Source organism: Aegilops tauschii, chromosome 1, assembly GCF_002575655.3.
Source record: "Aegilops tauschii subsp. strangulata cultivar AL8/78 chromosome 1, Aet v6.0, whole genome shotgun sequence".
NCBI classification, from domain to species: domain Eukaryota; kingdom Viridiplantae; phylum Streptophyta; class Magnoliopsida; order Poales; family Poaceae; genus Aegilops; species Aegilops tauschii.
The window spans coordinates 5,122,695-5,137,069 of NC_053035.3; the positions used below are offsets into that span (position 1 = coordinate 5,122,695).

The 14,375-nt window shown below is 42.4% G+C and overlaps 2 protein-coding genes across 2 annotated transcripts; both read left to right on the forward strand.

Moving 5' to 3' along the window:
* Positions 1-4,966: 4,966 nt before the first annotated feature.
* On the forward strand, positions 4,967-6,108 carry LOC109765856 (gamma-gliadin). Its single transcript, XM_020324627.3, has one exon. The coding sequence runs from the start codon at positions 5,046-5,048 to the stop codon at positions 5,940-5,942; it is 897 nt and encodes a 298-aa protein (XP_020180216.1). The 5' UTR covers positions 4,967-5,045; the 3' UTR covers positions 5,943-6,108.
* A 6,025-nt stretch (positions 6,109-12,133) lies between these two features.
* On the forward strand, positions 12,134-13,267 carry LOC109765861 (gamma-gliadin B). Its single transcript, XM_020324631.4, has one exon. It carries the CDS (start codon positions 12,211-12,213, stop codon positions 13,099-13,101), a length of 891 nt encoding a protein of 296 aa, XP_020180220.1. The 5' UTR covers positions 12,134-12,210; the 3' UTR covers positions 13,102-13,267.
* Positions 13,268-14,375: the final 1,108 nt, after the last annotated feature.

Genomic DNA, 14,375 nt, shown 5'->3' on the forward strand with positions numbered 1-14,375 from the left:
GTGCTCTAGCTTCTGCAGATTCTGAAGAATTGATTCGTTGTTCAGGCATTTCATGCATTTGCAGTTCACAGGTATCTAAGTTTCCTTGACTGTGTTTTCAAATAATTTGATACTCGACATTAGGATTTTTGGCTGAACAAATCATCTCAGAAATAAGTAGAACACGAGCAATTGTGAGACAGAGCTAATTGATACAGTTTAGAAAATAGAACTGAACAATTCTTGGTAGTCACTATTGATTAGCTATGTGCTTACCTTAAGTTCCTTGCTACTTATTTTAATTGTTAGTACTTGAAGGTTTGAATAATTATTATTACTAAGTTACTAAGTTATTTGTCGGTTATACTGAAGCTTATATTGTTCCCTCTTTGATCTAGACATCAAATATTCTAAGCTTCCTTTCGTGAGCAAACGGTTCTAAGCTTCCTTTTTGTGAGCACACGGGTGAACTAATAAAGGAAAACTTGCTCCATAAATAGTAGTGGCATTTACTATGCAGATGATACTGACAAATTCTCATACAAGTCCGTATTAACATTCAGTCAGTAGGTTATTGAAGAAGGCTGGAGATCGCGTGGAGCTCCAACAATAACCTCAAGTAGATGTAGCAGAGACATGTGATGAGCTATCATATGTTTCTAATCTGAATGTTTGCTCCAATCACTTGATTGTTTGATCCGGTTTGTTGTGACAATACAATGATTTTCTATGTTCTTTTTGTGGTGCAATCTCCGTTGATTCGGAAAGATGGGGACTTTCTGTTGATCTATTTCGATCGGCCATTAGCCATAACATTCCAAATTCCTTAATTTGTTTCCTCTTTTTCGTGGCTTCATTTTACGTCTCTCACTAAAGGTGGGCACGACTTGAAAAGGGAGGCAAACATAACCGCCAACATGCATCTCTTTTGCAGCACAAGAAGAGGCACAGATGAGAGGTGGAAAAGGAGGGGCAAAGAAGGAAGCCATGGGCATGTGCCGCCTACCGACCATGAACATCAACAACGACAACGACGACTAGCTTGTGCGCGTGTGAGCGAGGGAGGGAGAGGGAGTCAAAACATTACAACAAAATGATGTATATCTTTACTACATTATAAAATGGGATTTGGTGAGCTATTTGTCCTTTATGATTCATGAGATTTTAATTCTATAGTGTTTTTCGCTCTTAATATATTATTGTGGTTGTAGATTTATCATTGACACAGTATATGTAGAAACTTTTTTGGTCTAAATAAGAAGAACAAAAGTTTCCGGGATGCTTTTTGATCGTTTCCTTTACCTAGCTTCTGATTTCTATTATCAGAAACACATTTTTTTGTTCCTATAGGAAACATATGCAAATAGAAGATTTGCCGAAGCTTTTTGAGTCCCTGATACATACTAAATACAGTACTAGAACAATATGCTTATGCCTAATAACAACCTGGAAAACTGCTCCAAAATAACACTTAAAACATGTACAAGAACAAAAAATCCATTCTGAATTCTAAAATCATCCTTCAATGTATGCAGCAAACTGCTTCCTTTATAATCTGATAAAACACGCAGGACTTATCATGACGCATGCAAGGATATACTAAAACCATCATACCGAAGCCGAGGTTGCCTTTGTTTCCTTATTTTGGCGAGAAGGTGTCATAGTTCTACTATTTTGACGATGCATGCAATCATTTAAATAAAAGAATACAAAGATGCTGCATGGGTCATCAATTCAAACGAGAAGAACTTGTTTCATGTGATTTTTTGTGTAAAGTGGAAACAAATTGTTTTTATAACAACTAATTCGACAACACAAGTGCTACACCCTGATCATTATATGCATATGATACGATCTAGCTATTTTCCTTTGCATGGGTGGTTCTTATCATGAGGTAGGAGGGTTCGTACAAGTCGAACTATCAGCTCTCATGCAATGCTTAAAAAGAAAAATGAGAGGATTTGCGACTTTTGTTGTATAACATTGCAAATTATATGAAAAAAATGTTTAATTTGTCAGAACTTTTAGGAGGGAGTGAGTGGCAAATGTTGGAAGACATTCAAACTTAGGATGATGGGAATGCCTATGGCAATTTGGCAAACTTGGAGAAAACATATGCGAATTTGAGCTGGGTAGCAATGTAGAGCTTAAGCTAAATGGTTCATACATTTGTTAGTCCATGAGTTCGAGATGATGGACTCGACAATTTGATTGATTTGGAGGGAACACGGATTTGGAGTAGTGTGACAACATAGCGAAGTAATGACACAATGGTCGAAGGGCTGAAAGCTGAGGGGCTCGTGATAGATCCATTTGTTGGCCCGTGGCAACGCACGGGCGTTCTACTAGTAATCAATTGTGGCTTCTTTGACCACCAGATGGCTTATTGACTTCTTCCACTCGAGGATCACCGTGAGCAGTCCTTCTTCCCCTTCCTACAGAAGCACGCCAACCAAAAATAAATGCTCAAAAAGACCTTAGCAAATGCCATTGAACCGGATTGTAGGCAGGAGGAATCTTATGAGTCGGTAGATGCAGATGTCGAGGCCTCATTGTTGCTCGCCAGAGGCCTCATGTGTATGTCGTGCCTCCCACCAGAGGCATCTTTTAATTAGGGGTAGAGCGGTGCGGAGACGACAGTATTAGTCACTGTGGGAGCAGAAAATTCGGTGGCAGTGCGTGTAAAGAGGAGACTTTGGCAGTTTCTGGTGGAGTTGTGGTAGCCGTAGGGACGACGAGAGTGAGAGAGGACTGGGGAGGGAGGAGAGGTGATGGATGGAAAAAAATTGGGTGATTGAGGACAAAAACCAAGATGAAAAACAACACAAGCAGGTTGGGGGGGGGGGGGATAGATTAGCTATCTCTGTCATGAAGTAATTGATCAGTGTAAAACTTGGAATCAGTTGAAGTATACTATACTAAAGTAAGTTGTAAAGCCTAATTGCAATTTAAATCTTTGATGGCAATGCATATGAGTTGTGTGACAATCTTGACTGTTCTGGATCTTGCATCTGATTCTAATTAAACAATATATGTCAGATGTTTTTAATGATGTCCACGTTAGATTTGATTGTTAATTTATAGAGCGGGTGATAAGCTGATTCTATCCTTTTCGTCTGCCATTTTTCCTTTCATAAAATGTGTCCATGGAGTAATTCTTCACAAAAACAAACTTAACTGGACAAAATATCCATGGCAAGTCGCATATCTTGTGCAACTGTTCGCTGTTGAAAGCTTATTGTGCCACTATCCATCTTTGCAAGGAAAGAACACAAAAGATTTATGTTCTACCAAATACATTCTTTTGTTCAGATTTAGCCAGGTATGATCCTGGTTGCGTAAGCCATTAGAGTACATTGCGATCGACTAGACAGTTTCAGCGTCTCTTCTTGCCTACTTTTGCAGCACTAGATTTGCGACCAGGTAGATAAACACGGCAACAAAGGAGACGAGAGATGCCAGCGGCCCATATTTCCCAAGAATTTTGTGCGGGTTAATTCCATATATGCACTGAATTCTCTACGGAATCCAGCAGCCAGGGCCACACCATGCTGACGCTAGCAGCTACGTGCTGCTCCCGTGGGCAAGACCTACCCAAGGAGGATAGGCAAGAGAAATGGCTGAAGACACACCAAGACCCAGCAACATGTAGATTCATATTTCACCCCCACCCTTGGATAAAACCGTCAATCATTTGAAACATATTAAAACTTGAGTGCATTTTTTATTTTGGAGAAATATGCTCACAAGAGCTCAGGAGTCAACCGTTGGTTCTAGGTAATTAAACAAACAAGAAGATTGACTTGTTGAGCAACTTTATGACCTCTTCTAGCTTCCTTTATGACACTAGAACTTGACGGGCTTCCGGTCACCTCCTTTCCGATTTATAAGGCTTGCGCGTATCTCTAGGTTGACAAATAGACCAACTTAATACAAGTTATATATCACGAAAAATATATAATTAGGAACTTCAAATCATATACTTTCTAATGGTATAATTTTTAGACTATGCAGCTCATATTATGTTGGTCAAATTATAGATCTAGGGATACATACAAGCCTTATAAACCGGAAAGGAGGTACTAGATAAACATGCCAATAATGGACTTCTTGACAAGTCTATGCAGATTAAAGGTATGTTAGTAGATGGTGTATACATGCTTTTAGCTATCTAAGGAAACAAATATGACACTATTTACTTTGTAAATGCTCGAAATCATTCTCAGAAATCTTAGTACCAACAGTTGTCATGAACAGCTTGGACTAAATGCAAAAAATGTTACGAATAATACATACAAACCTTCAAATGTACTTAGAGTGAATCAATTAAGACGTGTAAAGCTAGTACTAATTCAATATTTCTTAATGACTTGCATATACTTACAACACTTGACGTAAAGAGGGAATATGATGAGTCATGTATTGATAATGTGTAAACATTACTACCCTTGACATAAAAGGAGAATTTGATGAGTCATGTATTGATAACGTGTACAACATTACTTCAGCTTGTTCATCTTACCATCGTACTATACAACACTACAAGTTAGTTTGAAAAAGAATAAGAGTCCAGAACGAACATTAGAATACTAGCCTCATCTATCTTAACAACATGCACAAGGACACAAATTTAGTTACCCGCAAGCTATGAAGATTTGGTTTATGTCTAACAACTTGTACAACACGACAAACTTAGATCCAAAAGGAATGCAAACCAGATAATTGTAATGCAATCCAGATAATTGTTTGACATGTAAAGTGAATAAGATGAGTCACTACCAATCATCAAGTTTTCTTCACTCTTACATGATATGAACCATAAAAAGGCAACTTTGATGATCACTCCAAAATTACATTTGTATGTAGTGCCACCAAACGCAACACACCAAATAATTAGTTCGATAAGCATCGATCACTTTTGCAAAGGAAAGCAATAATGAAAAGAAACCTAACCATGGTAGCTATAAAAAGGCCTGCAATATTAGACTCCATACCATCATCCATCCTTCACACAACTACAGCACAAGCATCAAATCCAAGTACGTAGTAGTTAACGCAAATCCACTATGAAGACCTTACTCATCCTAACAATCCTTGCGATGGCAATAACCATCGGCACCGCCAATATGCAGGTCGACCCTAGCAGCCAAGTACAATGGCCACAACAACAACCAGTCCCACAGCCTCACCAACCATTCTCCCAGCAACCACAACAAACATTTCCCCAACCCCAACAAACATTCCCCCATCAACCACAACAACAATTTCCCCAGCCTCAGCAACCACAACAACAATTTCTCCAGCCCCAACAACCATTCCCCCAACAACCACAACAACCATATCCCCAGCAACCACAACAACCATTCCCCCAGACTCAACAACCCCAACAACTATTTCCCCAGTCCCAGCAACCACAACAACAATTTCCCCAGCCCCAACAACAATTCCCGCAGCCCCAACAACCGCAACAATCATTCCCCCAACAACAACCACCGTTCATTCAGCCATCTCTACAACAACAGGTGAACCCATGCAAGAATTTCCTCTTGCAGCAATGCAAACCTGTGTCATTGGTGTCATCCCTCTGGTCAATGATCTGGCCACAAAGCGATTGCCAAGTGATGCGGCAACAATGCTGCCAACAACTAGCACAGATTCCTCAGCAGCTCCAATGTGCAGCCATCCATACCGTCATACATTCCATCATCATGCAGCAAGAACAACAAGAACAACAACAAGGCATGCATATCCTGCTGCCACTATATCAGCAGCAACAGGTGGGTCAAGGTACTCTCGTCCAGGGCCAGGGCATCATCCAACCCCAACAACCAGCTCAATTGGAGGCGATCAGGTCATTGGTGTTGCAAACTCTTCCAACCATGTGCAACGTGTATGTCCCACCTGAGTGCTCCATCATCAAGGCACCATTTTCCAGCATAGTCGCCGGCATTGGTGGCCAATGAAAAATGCAAGAGCCATACTAATAGGTAGATGGATCATCGTTGCTTAGTTGATTTTCCAATCGATGTAACGATGATAGAATAAACTGGCGTGCACCATCATGTGTGACCCCGACCAGTGCTAGTTCAAGCTTGGGAATAAAAAACAAAGAAAGTTCAAGTTTGCGAACATCGCTTGTCATTGTTCCATTCACTGTGTATTTAGATTTTCATCCCTAACTGCAATTCTAGTCTTACACATCAATAGCTAGTTGCTCGTGCCGGCAGGTTCCTATGTAATCTACCGATTAATGGTCGACCTAATGATCTAGTTTATAGGCCGATTGATCTATTAATTGGTGCTCCCAAGCCGACCGAGCAGCTATCAGTTAGCGATTTCCTGAACATTGCACACGATAATAATTCAACGTATTTCAATGTCTAGAAGTAAAAGGGCCATTTTAGCAGAAAAACAAGTGCCTGATTAGAAACCATCCATCACTTTAAATGTTAATCTGGATATTTTTGCGTTGGTGCAATTTTGAGTTTGATGGCACCGACACATTCTTCAAAGCAATTCTACAGGGAACTCCAAAGAGGTGAAAATCAAGCTAAAGTTTCCACATGGTAAAAGATAAAGCATGCGGCGAGCAAGAGGAAATATTGAGTCACAATAGCTAGCGCCAAACATGCCATTAAACTCTTCTTATGGTTTATTGGAGAGAGGGAAACAGTTTACAGATGACAAACAAAACTTAAGTAGCATCGGTTCTAATTGACTGTAGAAATTTCTTTTACCTGTAGAATGACTTGGTTGTTATTTCTTTAAATATGCACTGTGATATTGACTTATCTCAACCCAGGAACACAAAGCAAATAATACATTTGCTGCTATGGACTCCAAACAGATGAGAAATCATTCTGTGTAGAAGTTCCTTAGAAGGATATTTTGACCTAAACAAACTTAACATTGTACGAGAAGTCCATGGCTGCACGCAGCGCGTCCACGGCTGGCACGGCATCACGATTAGGACCAGCCAAAGTGCTACTTGGAGTATAGTGCACCGCCGACGAGCGTTATGTTTCGTATATGTTGTATTTGTTGTACTGTGCACTGACAGCCGGACTGACGCAGCTACTGCAAGCAGTGCGCATGTGCAGGCGAGAGGACGGAATACTACCGTTGCACCGCGCACTGTATAACGTAAACGCTTTACCCAGCTGCATGTATTTAAGGCCCATGCACCAGCCGTTGGCAGTACCCATCGTTTTGCACGCACACAAGCACCTCTGCGTTGCCGCGTTCCGTCGACGCCGCCGTGCCTCAGAAGGAGAGGAGGACACGCACGGTCTAACATAACCCAACCCCCAACCACGCGGCTACCGCAATTAATGAAACGAAACGCTGCCACACGTTGCGGCGGCCATCCCCTCCCCTGCTTGCGGCACTGTACGTCACGAGCTACGCCCATCTGCGAAACAGCGCCCGCTCTCGCCGGGCGACGCATCAGGCAGCGGCTCCGCCGCGCAGCGAACCTCAGGCCCCCGGCGCTTTCCGCAGCTCCCCCCACGACTAGACTAACCCCCGTGATGCTTCTCCACCCCTTGCAGATTTGTCCATGGGAGAAGAACACCATCTCAGTGGGCACCATCTCGCCGGTGTTGTTCTCGCAGCTCAGCTTGTTCTTTGCCACCAAGACGGAAAGGGGCTCGTGCGAGACTGTGTCCTCACCAACAGGTCCAGTCCGTACAGAGCTTCTCCGGTCAGACCCCCGGGCCCGTGGAGCAGAAAAACAATGTCCCACTCTGCACGCCGTGCGTGGCACGTCCCTCTCCCGTGTCACAAGGTACGACGGCCCGAGCCCACGTGTATTTGTCTGTATCAGCGATGTATCTCCGCTTTACCCCTTTTGCAAATCAACTTGCACGCATCACCACGCGAATAACTGCGTTCAGCTGCCATCCACTCTCAACATTGTACTCGTGTCTTACATAGTTAAAGCTGAAAAATCAACATAACCAGTGGACACTTTGTAAGACAAGTGTGGGAAACAAATAGTAGGATATAAATTTGAGTAGAATGTTTGCCCAAATGTTGAACAAATAACCCAGCAAACTACTAAAACTCAGCAAAACAGTCTATTCTACCTTATACCAACTGTCACAATGATAAAGCTATGGATTTTTTTGGAATACAAATTCAAAAAAATCGGCCATAGATCCCGAGCCCATCCAACAAGATAGCTTAAATTGAAAGAAGTATTAGCTCGGTTAGACCATGTAGTACCTTCAGGAGGATGGTGGCCCCATGGAACAACTCTAGCCTTTCCATTGTGTCCGGGCGCAAGGCGATAATGTAGTAATTGTCATTGGTGGCTTGGTTGACCACATACGGCTTATTGACTTCTTCCACTCGAGGATCACCGTGGACCAGTCCTTCTTCCCCATCCTACATAAGCACGCCAACCACAAATAAATGCTCAAAAAGATCTTGGTAAATGTCGTTGAACCGGATTATGGGAGGCGGAATCTTATGAGCTGGTGGATGCAGATATCGAGGCCTCATTGGTATGTCGTGCCTCCCACAAGAGGTGTCTTCTACTTAGAATGGTGCGGAGCAGACAATATAAGTCACCGTGCAAGCGAAACAATTAGGAGGCAGTGCTTGTAAAGAGGGGAATTTGGCACTGTCCGATGGCATTGCGGTAGCCGCAGGGTCGAAGAGAGAGAGGGATGGAGGGAGGGATATTGAATGGGAAAACTAGGAGCAGTGGTGATCGACGATGAAAACCAAGATGAAAAAAATGCGCAAGAGAGGAAGAGGAATAGGCTAGCTATTTCCGTAGTGAAGTAATATGAGCATAACTTAACCAATAGGTACCACTACTAGGGAAAAGCTTATACACAGACGCTTACAAGTAACGCGGGTTATACCCCTCGCTACTGCTACTTACTAGTAGCGCGGGTTTTTATCCCTCGCTACTACTAAGTTGATAGTAGTAGCGCGGGTTTTTAACCCTCGCTACTACTAAGCGGTCTCTACCGTGCCCCCCGGGACATGCCATAGTAGTAGCGAGGTTTATAAACCCGCGCTACTACTAAGTTGATAGTAGTAGCGCGGGTTTTTACCTCTCGCTACTACTAAGTGGTCTCTACCCCCCCCCCCCCCCCCCCGCGGGGACATGCCATAGTAGTAGCCAGGGGTGAAAACCCGCGCTACTACTAAGTGCTGGGTTTTTTAACACCCCTGAAATCCCCACCTCCTCGTCCAAATCACTCCTCTCCCCCGTCCCTCTCCTCCTCTCTCTCTCTCCATGGCGCTCCTGCATATGCGCGTCTCCTCCTCCACCGCAACTGCCGGCCTCGCGCCGCGATGTCTCCCTCAAATCCGGCGACCTCCTCTTCCACCGTAGCCCCTCCTTCCTCCTCCTCCTCCGCTGCCCCTCCTGCCTCCTCCTCCTCCGCTGCTGGAAGGAGAGGAAGATCCAGCAGAGCGCTGCCCATGATGATGGCCAGATCTCTGATGGACGCAACCCATGGCATCATCTAGGGGTTCGGCTCCAACTCCGGCGGCAACTGGTGAGTTGCTGCACCTACTCCTCTCTATCTCTCTCTTCTTCTTCTAATCCTTGTCCCTTTTTTTTGTAGCAGCAGCAAAGGAGAGGTGTGGAGAAGAGTTGGATGGGGAAGCAACATCTCCATGGACGACTTCATCCCCTCCAGGATCAGCATCGGCCATGGATGAAGAGGACGATGACGTCTAGTAGCAGCAGCCATGGCTGAAATTTATCTTTTTATTCCCTAATTAGTTAGCAGTAGTGAGGATGCAGAACCACGCTACTACTAGTTAGTAGTAGCGTGGGTGGTATCCACGCTACTACTAACGGACATAGTAGTAGCGCGGGTGGCACCCGCGCTACTACTACATGTTAGCTGTAGCGCCGTATCAGTGGCGCCGGCACCCGCGCTACTGATAAACCTAAAACCCACACTACTGCTAGGCTTTTCCCTAGTAGTGTGTGTGAAACTTGGATTCGGTTGAAGAATATACTATACTAAAGTAAGTTGACTAATTGCAATTTAAACCTTTGATGGCAATGCTTATGAGTTGTGTGACCATCTTGACTGTTCTGGATCTTGCATCTGATTCTAATTAAACAGTATATGTCAGATGTTTTTAATGAGGCACACATTAGATTTGATTGTTGATTTACACATTCTAATTAAATAGTATATGTCAGATGTTTCTAATCGGGCCCACGTTAGATTTGTTTGTTGATTTACACAAGGATTGATAAACTGATTCTATCCTTTTCCTCTGCCATTTTTCCTTTCATAAAATGTGTCCATCGAGTAATTCTCCACAAAAACAAACTTGACTGGACAAAATATCCACGGCAAGTTGCATATCTTGTGCAACTGTTCACTGTTGAAAGGATATTGTGCCACTATCCATCATATTGCAAGGCAAAAACACAAAAGATTTATGTTCTACCAAATACATTCTTTTGTTCAGATTTAGCCAGGTGTGATCCTAGTTGCGTCAGCCATTGGAGTACATTGCGATCGACTAGACAGTTTCAGCGTCTCTTCTTGCCTCCTTTGCAGCACTAGATTTCGATGGGCTTGCCACTAGGTAGATAAACACGGCAACAAAGGAGACAAGAGATGCCAGCGACCCATATTTCCAAAGAATTCTTTGCAGGTGAATTAAAAAGAATGCACTGAATTCTGTGCTGGCGCAGAATCTAGCAGCAAGGGCAACACAATGTTGGCGCTAGGAGCTACATGCTGCTACTGCGAGCTCCCGTGGCAAGACCTGTCCAAGGAGGACTGGCAAGAGAAATGGCTGAAGACACACCAAGACCCGGCAACATGTAGGTTCATATTTCACCCCCACCCTCAGATAAAAATGTGAATCATTTCAAACATATTAAAACTTGAGTGGATTTTTTATTTCGAAAACATATGCCCACAAGATCTCAGGAGTCAACCGTCAGTTCTAGGTAATTAAACAAACAAGAAGATTGACTTGTTGAGCAATTTTACCACCTATTCATGCTTCCTTTTACGACACTAGAACTTGATGGGCTTCCGGTCAGGTAGATAAACACGCCAATAAAGGACTTCTTGACAAGTCTATGCAGATTAAAGGTATGTTAGTAGGTGGTGTAATAATACATGCTTTTAGCTATCTAAGGATACAAATATGGAGAGCGGACGTGTGGCTCCCGGGAGCCATGGAGGCCTTTTTTTGAAAACAAATCAAAATTCAAACTTTTCGGTTTCAAAAAAATCTGAAAAAAATTGTGCAAGTAGACAAAATTCAAAATTTTCAAAACCGATCTCCATGGAGCTCGGCCTCCAAAGACAATATCCGTACAAATATGCCACTATTTATTTTGTAAATGCCCGAAATCATTCTCGGAAATCTTAGTAACAACAGTTGTCATGAACAACTTCGACTAAATGCATCAAATGTTACGAATAATACATACAAACTTAGTTCAATAAGTTAACCTATTGAAGCAAGAAAACAAACCTTGAAATGTACTTAGAGTGAATCAATTAAGACGTGTAAAGCCAGTACTAATCCAATATTTAGTAATAACTTCCACAAAATTACAACACGTGACGTAAAAAGGGAATATGATGAGTCATGTATTGATAACGTCTACAACATTACTACCGTTGACATAAAAAGAGAAGTTGATGAGTCATCTCTTAATAACGTGTACAACATTACTATCAGCTTGTTCATCTTACCATCATACTATACAACACTACGAGTTAGTTTAAAAAGGAATAAGAGTTCAGATCGAACATGGCAATACTAGCCTGATCTATCTTAACAACATGCACAAGGACACAAATTTAGTCCCCCACAAGCTATGAAGATTTGGTTTATGCCTAACAACTTGTATAACATGACAAACTTAGATCCAAAAGGAACGCAATCCAGATAATTGTTTGACATGTAAAGTGAATAAGATGAGTCAGTGCCAATTATCAAGTTTTCCTCACTCTTAGATAATATGAGCAGTAAAAAGGCAACTTTGATGATCACTCCGAAATTACGCTTGTATGCAGTGCCACCAAACACAACACGCCAAAAAATTAGTTCGATAAGCATCAAATCACTTTAAAAAAGGAAAGCAATAATGAAAAGAAACCTAACCATGGTAGCTATAAAAAGGCCTGCAATATGTAGACTCCATACGGTCATCCATCCTTCACACAACTAGAGCACAAGCATCAAATCCAAGTAGGTAGTAGTTAACGCAAATCCACCATGAAGACCTTACTCATCCTGACAATCCTCGCGATGGCAATAACCATCGCCACCGCCAATATGCAGGTCGACCCTAGCGGCCAAGTACAATGGCCACAACAACAACCATTCCCGCAGCCTCACCAACCATTCTCCCAGCAACCGCAACAAACATTTCCCCAACAAACATTCCCCCATCAACCACAACAACAATTTTCCCAGCCTCAGCAACCACAACAACAATTTATCCAGCCCCAACAACCATTCCCCCAACAACCACAACAACCATATCCCCAGCAACCACAACAACCATTCCCCCAGACTCAACAACCCCAACAACCATTTCCCCAGTCCCAGCAACCACAACAACCTTTTCCCCAGCCCCAACAACAATTCCCGCAGCCCCAACAACCACAACAATCATTCCCCCAACAACAACCATCGTTGATTCAACAATCTCTACAACAACAGTTGAACCCATGCAAGAATTTCCTCTTGCAACAATGCAAACCTGTGTCCTTGGTGTCATCCCTCTGGTCAATGATCTTGCCACGAAGCGATTGCCAGGTGATGCGGCAACAATGTTGCCAACAACTAGCACAAATTCCTCAGCAACTCCAGTGTGCAGCCATCCATAGCATCGTGCATTCCATCATCATGCAGCAAGAACAACAAGAACAACTACAGGGTGTGCAAATCCTGGTGCCACTGTCTCAACAGCAACAGGTAGGTCAAGGTACTCTCGTCCAAGGTCAGGGCATCATCCAACCTCAACAACCAGCTCAATTGGAGGTGATTAGGTCATTGGTGTTGCAAACTCTTCCAACCATGTGCAACGTGTATGTCCCACCTTACTGCTCCACCATCAGGGCACCACTTGCCAGCATAGTCGCCGGCATTGGTGGCCAATGAAAAAAAGCAAGAGCTATGCTAAAAGGTAGATAGGTCATCGTTGCTTAGCTTATGCACCAATCGATGTAACGATGACAAATAAAGTGGCGTGCACCATCATGTGTGACCCCGACCAAGTGCTAGTTCAAGATTGGGAATAAAAGACAAACAAAGTTCTTGTTTGCTAGCATTGGTTGTCATTGTTCCACTCGTTGCGTATTTAGATGTCTGGCCCTAATCATAATTCTAGCCTTGCACGTCATTAGCTAGTTGCTCGCGTGGTTGTCAACCTATTAATCTTGTTAATAGGTCGATTGATCTATTAGTTGTTGCTCCCAAGCCGATCGAGCAGCTATCAGTTAGCGATTTCCTAAATAGTGCACAGAATAATAATTCAACGTATTTCAATTTTTAGAAGTAAAAGGGCCATTTCGGCAGAAAAACAAGCGCTTGATTAGAAACCATCCATCACTTTAAATGTTAATCTGGATATTTTTGCGTTGGTGCAACTTTGAGTTTGATGGCACCGAAGCATTCTTCAAACAAATTCTATAGGGGACTCCAAAGAGGTGAAAATCAAACTAAAGTTGCCACATGGTAAAAGATAAAGCATGCGGTGAGCAAGAGCAAATATTGAGTCACAATAGCTAGCGCCAAACATGCCATTAAGCACTTCATATCGTTTCTTGCAGAGAGGGAAATAATTTATTGATGACAAACAAAGCTTAAGTAGCATCAGTTCTACTTGATTGTAGAAATTTATTTTACCTGTAGAATAACTCAGTTGTTATTTCTTTAAACATGCACTGTGATATTGACTTATCTCAATCTAGGAACACAAAGCAAATATTACATTTGCTGCTATGGTATTCAAAGAGATGAGAAATCATTCTATGTAGAAGTTCGTTAGAAGGATATTTTGAGCTAAACAATTTTAACATTGCGCTCCTCTCTTACATAGTTAAAGCTGAAAAATCAACATAACCAGTAGACACTTTGAAAGACAAGTGTGGGAAACAAATAGTAGGATATAAATTGGCGTAGAATTTTTGCTCAAAGGTTGAACAAATAACCCAGCAAACTACTAAAACTCAGCAAAATAGTCTATTCTACCTTATACGAACTATCACAATGATAAAGATATGATTTTTTTGACAAATATGTATCCTAGAACTAATACAAATTCAAAAAAATCAGCCACAGATCCTTGAGCCCATCCAGCAAGATAGCTTAAATTTATATAAGTATTAGCTCGATTAGACCATGTAGTACCATGAGGAGGATGGTGGCCCCAT